Raw genomic sequence first — 18771 nt, forward strand, 5'->3', positions numbered from 1 at the left:
GACTTCTCTGAGCTGAAAAGCTGCTGCTTTGTGCCACTGTCCCTCAGTGGGGCCTCAGTTGCTTCACTAGCATTTCCTCACACTCTGTCCTTCACTTACCAACTCCTGGACCACACCAGAAAAGAGCGTCCTTACCTCCAGCTCCTGGATACATACACTGCCATACAGCAGTTGTCCCATAACTGTCCTTCAAGGCATGTAAGGAGAACTTCATCAGGGTCTTTGCAGAACAGCTTGAAGGGCCTGTTCAGTAAAGGGACGAGTGTTTCTTCTGCAGTGCTGCCCGTCCTTGGCTCCTACAGCATCTAGCTGGAATGCAAAGGCCTCAGCCCTCAGGGCAGAAGAAGGCCTTTGTGGCTATTCCACGCTCATGTTGGATAACTGTGAATTAGTCACAAGGCACGTATAAATCAATGCACGGCTAACGTATGAATTACCAATTGTGGAGCCTTTTCCCACCCAGTGTATTGCTTTTGTATTTGAGGCAGAACATGGCCACTCCCAGATTTCATTTCTCATGCATATTTCACTCAGTTTTTCCTTGCTGCAGTATTTGTGCCATTTACCTTGTCCTATATTCACTTTCCTTTTTTTCCTACTTTTGGGAAAAGCATCTAATATCCCTGTAGCATTAGTTTTTCTTTGTTAATGTCAAAAAATGTTAATCCGTGAAGACTTGCTTCCTAGATAATGTTAATTCAGCTGCCAGTTTTATAATAGGATTATGCTTTCCAGGATTTAAAAATCCCACTTGTTAGCTACAAAACAGACTTCTACTAACAGCTATAAAATCTAATTTAATCCCTATTGGCATTAACTAAATAGCTGAGGTATAATTTCTGTCTAGCTACACTTAACACCCTGCTATTGCCATAAATATATAAAATTCCCTTTGAAGTTGTAAAAGAAACTGTTCAGTAGGATAAACAGGGTCTCATGAGTCCAATCATATGCTATCTCCAAGGCATAACAAATGTTGTTTACATATTGTAAGGATTTTGTGGACAGTTTATTTAAATAGATTCGCCCATGTTTACATGTATTAATTTGCCCTTTTTCTCAAGAAAATGCATACTAAATTATGATCTATAATTATTCTATTTAAAAATAATTGGTTAATGAGTGGAAGATTGGGTCTGTGTGGAATGAAAGTTTAAAATGTAACCAAATAACCTGACTAAGCTGGAAGAAAATACCAATTTGTTCAACATATCCCCTTTTAATGCACAATTGTATTCTGAAACCTCAGACGGTGAAGTTATCTCAAGCCTGGCATAGAAGCTGCTATTTTGAGGCAATCTAGTAAGAGACTGTAACAAGTAAGGAGGAAAGAACGAGCAAGCCATAGTTTATAATGGTCCTAAAATGAACAACCAGGATCTTTACAACCATTTTCTCCCAAGTGAGGAACAACATAAGGATTTATGGTCTTCTGGAGCTCCATGATCAGAAATGAAGAAAAATATTTACAATTCTTTTCTCCCAGTCTTGAAATAACTGGCAAGTACATTGTTCTGGAGAGAGTAGCCCTAGCTCACTGCAATGAAAGAAGGATAGCAAAAAAGTACTATTACAGTGAACCACAGTAGACAGCACTATGTTATGCAGCTATTCAGGAGTTGGAGCAGCAATCTCAGAGCAACCAAGCTGTTTTAAAGACAGAAATTGCAGTCAGACTCAGAAAACATTAAGATTTTATTTATCCTTTCAGAAAAGATGTGAAGTGCTGATCAGACTCCACAGTCAGCTTACCACTTTCCTTACTGATAAACAAGAAGACAGATCATAATCTCCCTTGTGATATTCATAGCCGAAAGGAAAGATGGGCAACCTCAGCAGCATAGCTTACATTAACATCCAGATCTGTAGCATGCTGGATTTGCAGGTGTGTGCATTTGTCTTTGGAGGCAGATACACAATATACTTTGGTTAATGCATTTAGATGTGCTGGCAACTGCACACACTCCACACATACATAAAAACACTGCCAGAACAGCAACTTTCAAATGTGGCTAGACATTTTGATCTACCTGAAATGAATAAAAAAAAATGTGCATATTTTTTACTTCTTTGCAAAAGAATTCCTTGGTTGGAAGCCCAAACCCTGGGCATGCCAACGTGTATCCTGGGGACACATTAAGATCTTTTGTGCACCTGGAGCCTGCTCCATACCATGTAGCCAGTGGAGTTCTGCAGGTTTAGCTGTGAGTAAACCAATGCATGTACTTCTTAATGCACTGTCCCCATTTATTACAGCTTTTACAACAGGGACTAGAAAAATCACAAGAGTTTCGTATTGTGTTCTATTCTGGTATGTGATCGTGCATTGAACTTATGGCTCTGGATGCTCTCCAGTTTTAGTAAGACAGAGATGTGTTTTTGTAGCTATTTTGGGTACCAGCCTATTCCATGAAAGTGTATTCTTTTGGTGTATAAAGCACTGTTTAACATACAGTCTTTTCACAAATCAGAGAAGAAAGTCATTTACAGAATATGTTCAGCCAGGGCTTTACGCAATCTTAATCCATCTGTTTTGTCTTCTGTTGAACAGAGATAAATTACTCTGCTCTAAGTTGAAGGGATGTCATGGCATGGGCTTAGTTTGTGATGGGAATAAAAGGCTGGGTTTAGATGGTTCAATGCTTATTTTGGGAATGGTGTGTCCTGCAACTAGCACAGCACACATGCCGTCAATTCAATATATAGTGGTATATAGGAGGAAGAAGCTCAAACTCCTGAAGGTCTTAATCCTCAGTTACTCATCTGGACACAAATGTCCTTAATTCATTGTGAAATGTTATCTGAATAAGGACTGCAGAATCTGCAGCGTCGTAAGTATTGTGGACTCCTGCTAACGGGACATACAGCGGAAGGAAATGAGGCTTCCCCATAGGTACTGAGTGCTGGGATCCTTTTCTCTGGTCTCCAGAAGAATAATAGATGAAACCAAAGGTACAGAGGTTAGATATCATGCTTTCAGCTGACACCTGCCAAGGTTCCCAAGCCTAGCCATGACCACACACATCCTCACCCTCGTCTGCAACTTCCATGTGTACGGCTATGCTGTTCCTCTATCTGAAATAAAAAATATTCTCTCACCCAGCATCGTGCCACACTTCCCTGTTTTTCTTCCTAATAATACTACTAAACCCCAAGTAAACAGGTAATGTTTAAACAGTTTGGTAAAATAAACCACAGATTTTGCCAATAAACTTCTGAGTATCTCTAAGGTTCCCCCTGCTCCTCACCATCCTGGGACAGGTCCAGCTTTGATGGCACAATGCGCTTGGAAAAGTACAATCATTTCCACCTTCCCTTCCCTACCTATCTTACCTAAATCAGACCGAAGGTCCACTAGACCATTATCCTGACTGTGACTGTAGAAATACCTCATAGAAAAGTTTATTAAAGTGGGCAAGCGTCCTACCATTTCCTGATCCATGTCCCTGTTAACAGGGTCTGTGGGTTTCCTCATGCTTGGCTTGCCTCTCGATTTTCAAAATGTGGCTCTTGCACAGTGGAAGAATAAGCAGGGTGGACTGCTGGTTAGAGCACAGTGGAGTCTATGGTTCAAGACTAGGTTTCAAGACTAATTGCAATAGAAAATTGGACGTACAAACATATTCCTTTGCCTGCTCGTGGCCAACAAAAAAGCAAAGGAGACCTGAAGCAAATGGTGTTGAGTGCTGAGAAGCACTGTAACTGCAATCTGGGCAGTACCTTTATGTTTTCCTCACCCCCAGTACCACTGCAGCCCTGACAACGCATCCTAACGCATGGTTCTGCATACAAACAAAAGCCTGCCCAAATTTGATCCAACCGATTGTTTCTAAGCTACACGTGTATACTGAACGTTTTGTATTGGCTTGATTTTCCGTAGCACACTTGAAACTCAATGGCTCCCTTCAAACTAAGTGCTAGATGCTCAACGGCTGTGCAGCCTGGTCCTTCCTGCTATGAAAACAGATGAAATATTGAAAACTGTTCCAGAAATGTGTAGCAATACATAATGTCTAGGCCTGCAATTAGCCTTCAGTACCCAGGAGTGCTGATGTGCCTGTGGACAGTGGACGACACATGAAGAGTGCTGTGAATTCCAAGACCATACAAACATTAACTGCAAGTTTTAAAATATTTTCCGAGGTCTATTAATGTATTCCTGACTGAAACCCCTGCTAATAGTGAGCCAAGACATTTTCCCTAAGTTTCTAGACACCATTCTGTCAGCAGTAATAGTTATATCAGAACATGTCCAAGTCAAAGTTAATTGGATACATCTGAATCAGTGGAAAAGAAACAACCGTCAATTCAAAGGCTCTGCTCGAAGAGACACAGGCATTACTGAGCTCATTAAGAAGAAAATTGCTGAATATTGCGATCATCCTTATGAATCCTCAAATCTTTATGTAAGGGAGATGATTGGCTTGTAGAGTGAAACAATAGGAACAAAAATTTTATTGTCACAGTTACCACTCAGGAGTGGCAGTTCTTCCAGGACCATGGTGGGATTAATAAGGAAATGAAAACACTTTACAACTTTCATAAAATTGTATATTCATCAGAACTCTTCAAGGATCAAAAAGGCCTTGCAGAGTTTCACTGTACAGTTCAGCTTCCCTACAATAAACCAGAGAGACTTTTGGACTCCCCCATTCCTACAGAAGAAATTTCCCATGCTACTGAGACTTTTAATAATGGCAAGCCAACGGGGAAAGCAGCATTCCCATTTTAATTTTGTGCATCTTTTGAAGAGAACTCACCCTACTATGTGCCTGTGTACATTTAATCATTCTCTACCCACTTTATCAGCAAGCCTTTTCCCTGTAGGAGGAATACAATTAGGTACAGTACTAATTTATTATAAATAAAGCAAAGACCTGGTAAAATAACCTAGTTATCAATGTTTCATGCATCCGTGCCTATGAAGTACTAGCTAACATTCTCACTATGAGCCTAAAGAAATACCTGCAGCATTGATAAATCCTAACCAACTTGGGTTTATTAAAAAATGAAAAGATTATCATCACATAATACAGGAAAACTGTTGATTTTAATTGAAGTAGCTAGAGATTTATGGAAACCAACTGCAGCTTTTTTCCACTGATACTGTAAAAGCCTTCAATAAGATCAATAAGGAAATGCATTTCAATAAGGAAGGCCTAGGATTTTTTTTGTATACCATGCTGACCCATTTTATGCATTTATCTCCACCCCCAAATTTAGCTGAAGTGTTGTTTTATATGCAAGAGCCTCTTCTCATCAGTGATAAGGAATAAAAAGGTCAGAAGGCCTCAGATTAGAGGAAAAATGGTAGGCAAGGATGCTCTTTCACCGGTGTGCTGTTTGTTCTGACCCCAGGATCAGATCACTAGAGAGATGGAGGAGGCATTCTCATGGGGAGAAATCTCCATAAAATCAGCATGTATGCGGATGATCTGCTCTTAACTGTAATGAACCCAGAGTCATCTCTTACGTATGTGTTATTCATAATGGAACAGTTTGAAAAGTGGTCAGGCTTTAATCCTATTTTTAAAAACAGATGATTCAAAAGAACTAATTGAATTTTTTTCCTTCCGTGGCACAGCACAGCGATGATCTTTTAAGTGGCTGCTACAAGATATTAAGTAGGAACAAATTTATGCTATGACCCTTAAAGGCCATGCTGTGGATAAACAAAATAGGTCCCTCCCTATCCATCCTCTTAGCCAAACCAAACTTCCCCTCACTGCTGAGGGGAGCAGGGAGAACAGAAGAGGCTCAGGGGCTCCCGTTTCCCCTCTTGAGGAAGGGCTGTGAGGAAAGGACAGAGCTGAGGCTTCCTCTTCCCCAGCTTCTGTTGCCCAAGCGCTGGAGGAGAGCGCAACTCCTTTTTAAAAGACACAAAGTGATACAATCATGATTCACAGCAAAAAGCGCTTAGGAACTTATACATTGTTTTACAGTGCAGCCCTGAATATCAATAAATTTTACTGAATGAATGAGATCTATTTAGTTCCAGAGGAACCACAATAAAATCTCATATTTTCAAGTGTTTCATATCAGAGGACCCCACAGTTGTCTCCCAGCCATATGTACAGTCCAAGGGATTGCTTTTATCCTTTGTAGGGGTGGGGTGGGAAAGGATGATGGGGTTTTGCTTTGATTTCTAATTACAACACTAGCACTCCCCATGGAAAGAAAAGGATGAACCCTAGCCCCTTCAAAATTTGCCTCGGGTAGCTTTCAAAGGTCACCGTTGGCAGAAGGGACTGTTCCCTGGCTGGCCTGATGGCACACTAAAGAGACCTACAGAGAAAGGTGCCGTATATCCCAATAATTCAAAACCATTCTACTGACCACAGTGAAGATAAAGCCACTAATAGCACTGGATTGGAGTAATCAAAATGCTCTGAAACTGTTGTCAAGGACTCAGAAAGAGGCAGAACGCTACAGTAGCAGTTCCAACTGGTCTCTTGCTAGGCTGACCTGGCAGCTAACACTTCCTGGATGCTCTGAAGACTAGCAGCACTGAAGACAGTATCCTGCTGAAAAAAAAAGCTGTTCTAGAAAACTCTCTTGTAAAGGGTGGTAACCTTACAAGACCCATGGGAGCTAGCAATGAAATCTCCGCCCACTCTGCCCTTGGAAAATGAAAGCACTGGCATGAAAATCTTCCTTTCTCCAACAAGAGGAGGAAACTTTTCCACTTGATAATAGGTTCCCCTGGCGCATGGAAGCACCGTGAGTAATGCAGCTCTGCAGAGAAAGCTACACCGGGGAGTGCTGGCTTGGCTGAGAGCCCTTGGGATATCTTCAGACAGCTCAGCTCCTACAGAGACCTCTCAAGACGTAACATGCCATTCAGCTTACTGGCTTATATGACTTGGTCAAGCACATTGATGTGGCCATCTTGTTTATTTTTTTCTTTTTACAATTAAAATGAAAGAACATTCAGGCCTTCTCCTGCAAAGAGCTAAAATAGATATAGCCTATTTTTGTACCATTTCACAAAAAGTCTCTACAGTGTAATATATTTGTAACACATCACCACCGGAATCTGTATTATTTCTAATTTTATAGTTTTATAATTTCTATTTGAACAGTTCACTTAATAATATTGCCAAGCGAGCCATTCTGAGTCATTTCTTTAAAACGTATAGCAACACTGGAGAAACTTTACGTGTACATCAGTGGGGAAGAGTTCCTGTCTTCATCCATGAATAGTAGCTCAGGGAAAGTAATTTCCTTTTAGCAGTATTCAGTTCTCCCCCCAGTCAAAATCTAAATTTCTGTCATAGAAATTCCCAATGTCTTACAGAGCCAGACACCTGGAGAGGCAGCTGACAGTCTACACCATGTGATATTATGCGTCTGAACCTCCAGAAACAGTGTGTGGACCCCGAACCAGGATTTGAGATCAGCATAACTAGTAGGCTATATTCAGCAAGACTAAATCTAACTTTGTAAAAGAAGGCTGAAATTTTTAGCAACACTGGGATACCTTCCTATCATCTTCCCTATTATGAATTTTTGAAGACCTCCTACAGCTTTTTCCAGTCCCAAAGTGGTTGCAAAAGCCCCATGTGTTCCACTCACACCAGGATCAGCTCTCACTCTACCTACAGGCTTAGTATTCCACACACGATAACTTTGCTTTTTAGCCACTTCTTCCCACTGGTTCCACTCACAAAATTCGCTGAGAAATTTTCTCCTTGTGAACTTGCTGCAAGTTTGGGTTTTTTTTTTTGTGATTTAGTCAAAATATCCACTAGAAAACAAGATTGAAAACAGGAAGAAGTCAACAGATGATACCTGAAATCAAGACCAGTGTTGGAGCTCTTGAAGGTAAGAAAAACAGGCACCAAAATGGTATGGAGATTAGGGTATGGTTATGGGTATGGGTATGGGTATGGGTACGGGCTCCCCTCTTCTGGTGCTCCCTGTGAGCCAATACAAAACATAAGTGTGAGGGGCAGGCACAGGGGAGGAAATCTTCCAAACTATCTGTGAGAGAAAACAGTTAAAGATTTTTAATTTACAACTGCTGCTTCAAGAGCAGCTACTGAAACCAGATACAGCTTTGCAAATGTTATCAGCTTTGGTTGCAGGAAGATCATCTTCCTCGTTTCTCTCTAAAAGAGCAACGAAACAGCTGCCAACATTCCAAATTCTTGACCTCTCCAAATCTAACTTAATCCTAATACAAACCATACAGCATCTTGTTAAAATAGACTTGTTAAGATGTGGTTCAAACTTGCTGTTTGGACTTGATGCAAGCGAAGGCCTTCTGTAGACAGGTAAGTTTGGCCCAAGGCACTGAACCAGGTCCTGATTTTCCCCAAACCCAACATTTTGGCAGCAGTTTCAAGAAAATTTGTAAGTAGCATTTTTAGTGATATAAAACATGGCAATAGATAGTCAAATTCATAAGTAACATTTGTGTGAAGAATAATGATTAAAGGACAGATACAGTGTTGCAGTGTTCCCAGTGGGTTTTTTTTCTCAGTTTCAAATAACCCATTTGCAAAGGGCCATGGTACACTGTACTTCAGCACATATTCTTCACAGATCTTTCACATAAAGTCTCCAAACACCATAGAAATATTAATTAATTAAGCTGTGAGAGCAATAGTAATTTCAGCTTCACATTCACAGAACCTAAGACTCAAAGTCTTCCTGAGTATCTGTGGCAGATCTAAAAATGAAATTCAATCTTCCGATCATTTTGAATTATGCTTTGCTACTAGATCATGCAATCACAGAGCCTAATTCAGGTTGGAAGGGGCCTCAGGAGATTACCTTGTCCATCTGCCTCCTCAAAACAGGGCTAACTGCTGCTCTACATCAGGTTGCTCATGGCTTCACCCAGCCAAGGCTTGAATACCCCCACGGAGGGAGGATGCACCACAGCTCTGGACAACCTCTTGCAGTGTCGGACCACCTCATGGGAAGTTTTTTTTCCCGTGTCTCCAGTCAGCATTTCCCCTCATGCAGCTTGTGGTCGTTGCTCGTTCCTGGTGGCTCAGCTCCTCTGAGAAGAGCCTGGTTCTGCCACCCATCCAGCTTCTCTCACTCAGCAAACTCTCCATTGAGGCCCAGCTCAGCAGTCACTCCCCCAGGATGAACAAACCCAGCTCCTCAGCCTCCCCTCATGTGCCATGAACACCTTGGTGGCCCTTCCTGGGCTCCTTCCTCTTGCTCAGTCTCTCTCTTGTCTGGGGACCACAGCTGGGCACAGCCCCCTCAGAAGACCTTCAAAAGCCCAGCAGAGGGAATGGACCCCTTCCCTGGGCCAGCTGGCTGCACCGGTGCCAGCACAGCCCCAGAGGTGGGCAGCCACCTTTGCTGCAAGGGTGCTCTGCTGACCCCGTTCAGCTTGTTGTAAAACAGCACCCAGGGCCTTTTTGGCAGAGCTGACCCACGGCACTTGCTCCCCAGCCTTTTACTCCAGCAGTGTGGTTATCCTAGCCCAGTGCTGGGAGATTGCTTTTGTTGGACTTCATTACCTTTCTGTCAGGTTGTTCCTCCAACAGTAAACCCCCATCAGAAGAGCAGCTGTGCCCTCCAGCATATCAACTGCAATCCAGTCAATTTTTTCTCAAGCTGATGACCAGGATACTATGACAGACCATGTCAAAAACCTTGCTGACATCAAGGTGGCCAACATCTGTTCAGCTCTCATACTCGAGGAAATTAATTTGTTCAGAGAAGGTGATCAGGTATGTCAGGTGTGATTTACTCCTGATCAGTCCATTTTGGCTAGGTCCTTAGGTCCTGGAAATACCTTCCATGAAAACTAGCACCATCACTTTTGGTGAGACTAGTGTGAGGTTGATGGGCCCACAGTTCCTCACTCTTACCCTTTCTGATGATGGCTGTGACATCTGCCTTTCTCTAGGCACCAGGAATGTCTCGCAGCCACCATCACCTTTCAATGATGACAGACAAGCAGCTTCAGGATGACACTAGTCAGCTTGCTTAGTGGCCTCCAGCGTGTCCTCTCTGGTCCCATGGGCCAGTGTATTTAAATAGACCCTAACTCCATCCTGCCCTACTATGGCTACTCCTTCCATCCCCTAAGTTTTGCTTCTACAACAGAAGCAAACAATGACCTAAGAGGCCTGAGAGCAGACTCCAACAGTAAAGCCTGAGGCTTCATAGAGCTGTGGGTCCACACTTGCCCTGGTTTTCCTTCTCATTTTTGCTGCTGCTGCACTCATAGTAGCCGTTCTTGTCCTGCTCATCCCTCACCAGTTTTGACTGCAGCCAAGCTTTGACCTTCCTCATTCTCTCCCTACGTGCCTGGACAACACTTCTGTGTTGCTCCTTGGCCGCCTGTCCCTGCTTCTACCTCCTGCCTGCTTCCTTTTTGCAGGTAAGCTCAGTCAGGGGCTCACCTGTCATCTCAAGTTCCTATTACAGATTTTCCCCCTAATTTCTTTGAAATCTTATACCTAGTGGCATAAATCCCCTTCACTTCAACAGAGCTGGAATTTTACCGCCCTCTAGAAATTACTACTATCAACTTTGTCACCTTGATCATTAAATTTTGTTTTTCTGTCATCCTCTATTACAGACAGATGCTTCTCCTATTTATTGCTTGATATAATAAGCTGTTCCTAAAAATACTAGTTTATTACACAATTGCATCTTGTGTCATCTTACAGCAGCAGCCTCCCAAATATGACCTAGTCAATGCTAATTCACTGTGACAGCAGATATGATCTTAGTCTTCCACATAGAATTTTAGCAACTGGAAAATGTTTTCCAACTGTCTTCAGCAGTACACGTGAACATTCAGCCATGCTATTTTCACTTTTCAGAACTAAAACAGTGTAACTAAATAGCGAACTAATGCTTTGTAAACTTTTTTCTTTCCAACATACCTGTAAAGACCTGAAGGTTAAAGAGAACACTATTAAAAGGGGTCCTTCTGGAAAGCATTAACTCTCAAGAAATAGAAAAGTATAGAATTTCATCCACATTTTTGAGATGACACAGGAAAATTTTCAAGTCTATTTTCATAAATTCCTGGACAGGACATTCATACTCAAAACCTAAACAGTGTTTGCTGTAGATTGAAACACTGTAAAATGGACAGGAGAACTGACAAATATGAAAATTATGTGATTGCAAACTTATGTTCCTGTTCAGTTACCTTCACTAGGAAACATTTACACCAATTTCTCATATACATTTAAGACGTGAAATGTTTTTAAATGGTTATTTTCAGATATTTAAAAAATTGCTTGCAAGCAAAACTGAATGCATGTTGGATCATTCTCTCTTCTTTCACACTTCAATATAAAGAAAAACTTGGCACTGGTACTTAACACATCTACATCTTTTTCCCAAGCTGCTGTCCATGCCTGCTTTCTTGCAGCTCCTTCAATCTAAACCACCCTCCAAACCCTGGTGCACTCAGGTTCTAACTTCTCCTTCCTTCAGAAACACCCCTAACAGCACTTCTTCCAAAAAGCTCAGTAAATAAATCTTTCTAAACACCCCAAAGCTCAAACCCACACTGTTTTGCTCACCCCTGAAGATGCTTTCGTTTCAACAACAAACCATCCCGCCTGGTGATTCTGAATTAACTTCCTTTCCTGCTTCTCTTCTCACAGTCCGTTTCCTTCTCTTCTATAAGAAATACACAGCAATAACAACAGTATCTCCTACTCTTCTGTGATGAGAGCTTATGCCCAGCTCGGTATTCCTTCAAAAATCCCTCCCTGCTTACTCACACAGGATTTCTTTCAATTCTGGGTAAGCAGATTTTCCCAATGCCTTCACACAGTCTATCAGTTTTACATTACTTTGTCTATCTTAAGATTTATCTTTGTCTCTCTGGTTGTTACTTCCCCAAGGCAAAGGTAATGTTTTTCCACACGTTCTCTTTAGCGCTGATCGTATCACACAGATAATTTTTAATTACCTTTCTGTTCAGAGCCACGCCATCTTCACAGTCCAGCACTGCACAATCTACATTTAGTGATGGGATTTTTCGTATCTTCTTTTCATCATCTGCAGGTACATACAGCACAGCTCGCCTGGGAACATACTTGTGAGATGATGCAAAGTGATAACTAAGCTTAGGAACACCAGCTGGCAGAGGAGAATCCACCCTGTAAAGGATATTGTTGGAATTAGACTCTTGGCTGAAAATTCTGTAAAGAATACTTGGCTATATTTTAAAAGGGAAACATTCTTACCTAGATAGTGGCTGATTTGGGGTTATTTGTATTTTTTTTTTTCCTTAGGAAGAGCCAAGGTAGGGAGATATCAGTATTATAGTTAATTACAGTATAAAGCTCCAAAACCACTAATTCAACACAAGTTGCAAACTTAAACACTGAGAACTGAAGGACTGGCAGGGCTGAGGTTATCTGTGCAGCCTTAATTACCCTCCCTGTTCTGTGCGCTATGGTAAGTATTAAATACAGAAGGGTGGTGGTTCGTTTTTCCCCTGTTGTAGGATGCCTCCGTAGGCTGGAGGCTGTACTGGGAATGGATCAGGACTGCTTTAGGGAGGAGGGCTGCTATCAGCCACGTTTGCCCCAGGAGCTGGGTAGCATGCTGTGAATGAAGCAGGGGCGTTGGTTAAAGCAAACATGGTTTTGCAACATGGATTCTACAACCTTAGTGTTATATCAACAAATGTATTTGCATGCAAATTTTAAATAAGCAAAATAGATGGAGAGGGAAATGAGGAAAACAGGAACGCAAACCCCATGTAATGTGGAACATCATCAATCCCAGCATGTCCTCTCAGAAGCCTTCAGACCTTCAGATCCACAACACAGCCTTCCATCAACAGAGCTCATAAACCCACCAGCATCATCAGCATATTGTCGGCTGCGGTGCCTTTTAAAATTTATAAATGCTTTCTGCACCACATTTCAATGCAGGTGTGAGCTTGTGGTGCCACATGGCTTGAGTGGGTGGCATCCGTATGGCCTGTAGGCGTCAGGTTTGTGGCTGTGCCAGTGTTTCCCAGTGAGGGACCAGCTAACCCACCCCAGGCGTGAGCTCGGTTGGTGTACTTGGAGGCAGTGGGGCTGCCGCGGGAGGCTGCCCCCAAGTGCAGTAGGGAGCTTGCTTTGCTCCGTAATTACAAGCACAGAGAATAAATTGCAGAGGGTGCCTCTGTGTTCCATGGCCTTCCAAAAAAATCCCTTGCCTGCTCCTGTTCCTCCCCATTTCACACTGTATCCCCCAGGCCTATTCTGCTACATCAAAACTAAGGACAAAATAATAGAATTTGCCTTCATAGTCAGAGCACAAGTCAATTATGCCACAAAATAATCCTACCATATAACACCATTATGCATTATCATGTATGTTATTCAGCACTTTGAATAATGCAAAGCTTTTCTAGCACCGCACTGAACATGTCATTATCGCATCATGTCAGGGACCCATGCATTTTCCTACGCCAGTCTTAATAATGCTTCCCAAGTTGCTACACTTGGATGACACACGGCTACAGGTGCATGTGGGTTTTCTTCAAAGCGAAGATGACTAACCCCCTTAAATGTTTAGAAATTAGTTCAGTCAATCTAAATCAGAGCCAATGTGATGTGTTGCTGACAGACCACTACAATACTTGCCTCTCCAAGCTAACCCTGTTGAAAAGCCCTCTTCCCCTAGAGTGAGCACCCTACAAGCTGAGTATAGGTTTGGGTTAAAAATATGAAGAAAGCTTTTATCACATTTTATCTCAGTAAATTAAGTTGAAAAGGCGAACTATTCCACCACCTCCTCTGCCAGGTCTCTGAGTGTCCTGGGTGGACCTACTTTACGAGCCCACAAAAACCTGCTGCCCATCTCTTCTTTCTGATATGCCTGGTAATGCTTAATTCAGCCTAAGAAACAGGGCAGCTTTGCTGTTAAACATAAACAATGCATTATTTTAATACAAGTGCTAGTGCTACCCTTGTTCATAAATCTCATCTCTACCTGCAACAGCGTCGAGACCTAGGTGGTGGAGGTCCTGACAACTTCTGGAGACATGCAGCTGAGATCCACTGAGTCTCTCCTAAGTACCCTCTTTTCCCCTCTCCCACAAACCACTTCATGTCCCCTGCCTCATGTTGAAGTGGGGATGGTAACACAACTTGTGGCAACTCAAGTGGCTGCTAGTTAAATCCACTTAATCCCATTTTCTTGCAGTAGTACATCTTGGGAGAGTAAGGAGGAGGTGGAAGAGTGGTTTCTCTCAAATGGGAAGAGGAGGGTGTCTTTTCAGTGTGACACAGAGGTCAGTAAAGAAGTCCGCAGTCCTTCACTAAACATATATGAGGGGACAAAAGTGATTAGTTTCTATTCTCTTTCTGTGATGGCTTCAACCCTGTAGTTCCCAAAGGCACAAAGGAGCCAAAGAGCTCAGCCCATTAATAGTTAACTCCAGCCTAGAGCCAAACAGCCCCTGAAGCACCCTTAATGACTGCCTCTCACCAGCCTCCAACCCTCCCCAAACTTGTAGCTAACACCATAATCTCAGAGCATGCTGAGAGGAGGTGTATCTCCTGTTACACAGGTTGCCCAGGATTTCTTCTGGGCTCTCACTCTGAACTAAGGGCTGTTTGACCAGCCGCTTTCCCTCTCGTTGCTGCAAGCCTCATGAAGGCAGCTCTCCTCTGCATACCATACACAACGGCATGTAGTATCGTGCAGGTAAAACCACTGTTACCTGCAGACCAGATTTAGTCAGGTGTCACCATTGAGGTCTATGACCTTTTGTTCAGATGGAGGAGCGGAGTAACTTCCCCAGCTGATTCTGAAGAAGCAGTAGATTTAATCCATTAAAAGACCTTTACCTAACAGGCTCATATTAGAAATACTATCACCTGGTGACTATTGGTATCTCCTCTTCAGCTAACCAACTTTGTAGCCCCATGGACTCAAACCGCAGGTTTCTTAGGACACAAGTTATTATAACAATATACTGTCAATTTGTCAAATTATTAGTCTTATGGAACATTTTAGCAAGTCGAAGAAGCAAGTTTTTCAAGAATGGCCAGAAAAAAAACAACATACAGGAGGAACTGGTGTCAGTGGACCAACACAGCATCCTTCGCCTTTCAAAACAAAGAGCTCGAGAAACGTATGCGTAAAATAAGAGTTTTCAACAGGTATGCTTAGGTGTGACTGCAATAAATGTTTTCATATGCTATTATTTTGACATATATTCTGAAAAAATCACCTCCTGTTCTCACTGTGCATTTTCCTTGTGTAGTCATATTTTATGTTCTACAATAATATGAAATGTAGAGGAAGAAGTGGATTTATTAAGAAATCCATTTGCCTATAGACCTTTTTAAAACAGTGGCAAGGCCTAGTGTGCTATGCATATGAGCAGTTAGCTAGTCTGGTAGGAAACACTATCCTGATTATCTCAACTTCAGTTATTTTGATAGAATAAAAACATCCCGAGCAGTTACTTTTTTAGGACAAAAAACCCCACACAGCACTGCAATCTCAAATATATTGTTAACCCCGTGCCATAAAGAGGAAGAAAATCTTACATATGTTCCCTGAGTGCAAGTATTTTAATGATTCAAACTAAGCTTGGCTATGCTTTAAACTAAACACATGGACATAAGCCAAGTGAATTTGCTAAGACAATGTTTCTTCCTTTATGTGCTGTAAGTTAAAACAAGGACTAGGCTATTGGGTAATGTGCATTAAATTGTTTTACAGCAGCGTATATTCATTCATAGCATCTCGCAGTATGCTGAATGCTCCTGGGTCTTGGAAATGAAACTACATTTCTTCAGCAAACGTAACACTCTACTAAAGTCTTCATCAGATATTTAAAAGTAGCTGGCAAGTTAAAGTTACTTGTCATCCTCTGAGAACCATTTCCCCCAAGAGCAAATAGTTCACCCTTGGGAGGGAGAAAACAAAACCTTTTGGATTACTAAGAGACATTTCACTTTGCAATGGCAGCCATACAGTGTGACTGCAAACCAGTGAAATTACCTCAAATGATACACATCTCACTGTTGTAAACTGAATTTTCACATTCCAACGTTGCTCACGCTCGCACGTTTACTTAACTGCACACACCTGTGCAGTCTCATTGGAACCAACAACATATAGCTCACAAAGTAAAATATTCCCCCAAGTGATTTTCAGGATCAGCACTTCAACCTGCGCCTCTGTTCCCTGTTTATTTGCTAGATCAAATCATCCCTGGAAGAGATGCTACCCTGTGATCTGCCTAACGCATAGGAAAATATCCATTGCTCGATAGGCCAAGGCTCTCCTTCTACAATCTTTGGCACAGTCTTGGCAAAGTGTTTCCAAGGAACATGTTTAGGCATTTGAATAAAACCACTAAAAAAAGGGATTATTTTCCACCATGTGTATTTCTGACCTGTATGCACATAACTGCATACCAACCACGATCCTGGATATCTGCGGTGCTGTGGCAGAAGGACAGAAGTGACCCAAGACCTAAGATCCCACTGAACACGACCCAGCTAGTGCAGCAAAACCTACAAATTATTTCTCCAATATGTCCAAAAAGCCCCCAGAGTAAATATAATGGCTTTCCTATGTCAAATTTACTAGGAAGTAGCTCACAACCGCGCTCAAATAATTCACCAAAGACAAAGGAAACTTCTACGAAATTGCAAAGCCCCGCAATTTGCATAGTAATTCTTTCTAATTAAGAAAAGAAGATATAAGTTGTTTGTTATAAACATCAGCAGGCCCTGTGCAAATACGAAGGGCTCGCAGCCGAGCTGTGTATTTGTCGAATCAAAGCGACTCGCCGGAGAGTTTTATTGGTACAGCTGTGGCGCATGCATTTTATCACACATGCTAATAATCCTGGTTATGGCACTAACATTTTAATCGTTTGTTCTGTGGGCTTGTTTCTCAAACAATTAGCACTAATGAATGGCCAAAATACCTCGGATCATATATGTCTAATTGCAGTCAAGAGCGGTTATTGTCCGCATGTACATTTCAATTCACCTCTGGGGATAATGTTTGTTAATTGTATTTCTTTATACAGCAAGTGAAAAAAGGCTGTTCACTCAAAAAGGGACTAAGTGTTCTCTTCTTTCCCTTTGTTCCCACAAGAAGCTAAAGTCACTTCAAGAGGCACTTAATCCCATCATCCATGGTTACAATTGCCTTACAGCATCAATCAAAAAGAATCTGAAGTAAAATGATGCAGCTATATTGTGTAATTAAAAGCAATTCAGGTAGTTATTGCTTGGGGCATTTTCCAGGTCCAAATACTTAAAATGGCACTGCGGGGATGCTAAATACTGTAGTGTTTTAAATTTGGTCAACTACAATATCTCACAGAGAAAGGGGAGGAATATGCAAAAAAAAAAAATCTCCTAGTGTGTATTGTAAAGTGAAAGAAAAGAGGAGGAACAGAGAACGTTTGAAGTGACAAAATCTACAAGTCTCCATATAAAAGGGAAATAAAAATATCAAGAAGAGAGAAAAGGGGAGGAAAAAGAAAAGGAGGCAGTTTTCAAGGAAAAGAAATTGCCCGCAATTGTTAAAAAGTTAACATGTGAAAAAATGCTAACGTTTCCTCGCATGGAAAACAAAAGCTCATGTCACAAGCTTTACCATCAAAATACAGGTCCCCGAAACCTTAGCGCTTCCCTAGTCGAAATGAATCCGAGGTAAACCGAGCAGTTCTTCTTTGGGGGGGGAAAAAAAAAGAAAAAGACTTAGGTTAAAAGAGAAGAGCTATGATATTTACTTTTGAATAAAGCCAGAACTTCGGGAAGGTACTTTACCTAACAACTGCCACTAACCCTGATCCAATTATGCTAAAATTAAAACTGGGGGTTATCAACATATCAAACGCTCTGCTTTACGTTTTTATTTCTTCCTTTGTTCCAGGCACACTACGGTCATTTCCTTGACCCTCCAAAAACTAATTAAGAAACCCCCCAAACCTAACCCTTCACCAGGGCAGGCAGAAGCCACCAGTTCTCGTGGTTTGAGATCTCTTGACAAGCAGCTTGCTTTCCCAGTCAAAACGCCCTGGAAGAGGCTTTGTCTGATTTTTAACTCCCCCAATGAGGCTGATACGATCTCGCAACGATGTAACGCGGAGATTAATTCCCCTGAAGCTGATGGAAGATATACAGGTATAAAATTGGTCCCCATCCTTCAAGTTAGAAGAAGGTGAGAGAATAAACTCTAACACTTTCACAGCATCCTTAGGGAGACAGGCGGTCTGCACTGCACCCAGCCGCAAGGACCGAGCGCAGTGGGCTGAAGAAGCGCTCACAAAAACTCAGCGAATTAAGAAATTTAGCCCCCGTAACAAGCAGCTTTGGATATCAAAAGGGACAGATTGGAGGGGGTCGCTCCCCTGAGAGTGGTTGCCTGCTGGAAGAACTGTAGCGGGGAGGAATGAAAAAAGGGGCTTCCAAGTGACCTTTAGCAAGCGCTTGCTCCAACTGATAGGACACATCACATTATAGCCAAAAAACAGAGAAGCGAACCAAATGGGGAAGGAGAGCCCCGCTGATAAAAAAAATCACGACACAGAAGTGTGAGCAGAAGAAAGCAGTTTAGGATTTAAATGGAAACTGAGTACCAAATGCAAAGTTGCTGGCAAGTCATTCTAGGAAAAATATGTATCTTTGGCTGCTATTTATAATTTTTTCCTATCTCCAGTAAATCAATGTGAGTCATGTAACTGGACACCGGAGCCTTTCCGAAGAAAAGATCGAATACAAATCAGGAACTTACTGACAAGGGCTTAAAACCACAGAGCCCTAAGCCATAAAATGACAAAAGGCTATC

At 41.9% G+C, this 18771-nt stretch overlaps 1 protein-coding gene across 4 annotated transcripts in view; it reads right to left on the reverse strand.

Annotated features, from left to right (window-relative positions):
- Nucleotides 1–18771, reverse strand: part of CLYBL (citramalyl-CoA lyase) — a 170801-nt gene that overhangs the window by 69910 nt on the left and 82120 nt on the right. For all 4 annotated transcript variants that reach the window (XM_064440635.1, XM_064440637.1, XM_064440634.1 and 1 more), the window contains exon 2: nt 11912–12101. In XM_064440635.1, coding sequence (XP_064296705.1) covers nt 11912–12101 — 190 coding nt within the window. The remainder of the gene's footprint in view (nt 1–11911; nt 12102–18771) is intronic.

The sequence above is a fragment of the Phalacrocorax carbo genome, chromosome 1 (genome assembly GCF_963921805.1).
Source record: "Phalacrocorax carbo chromosome 1, bPhaCar2.1, whole genome shotgun sequence".
NCBI classification, from domain to species: domain Eukaryota; kingdom Metazoa; phylum Chordata; class Aves; order Suliformes; family Phalacrocoracidae; genus Phalacrocorax; species Phalacrocorax carbo.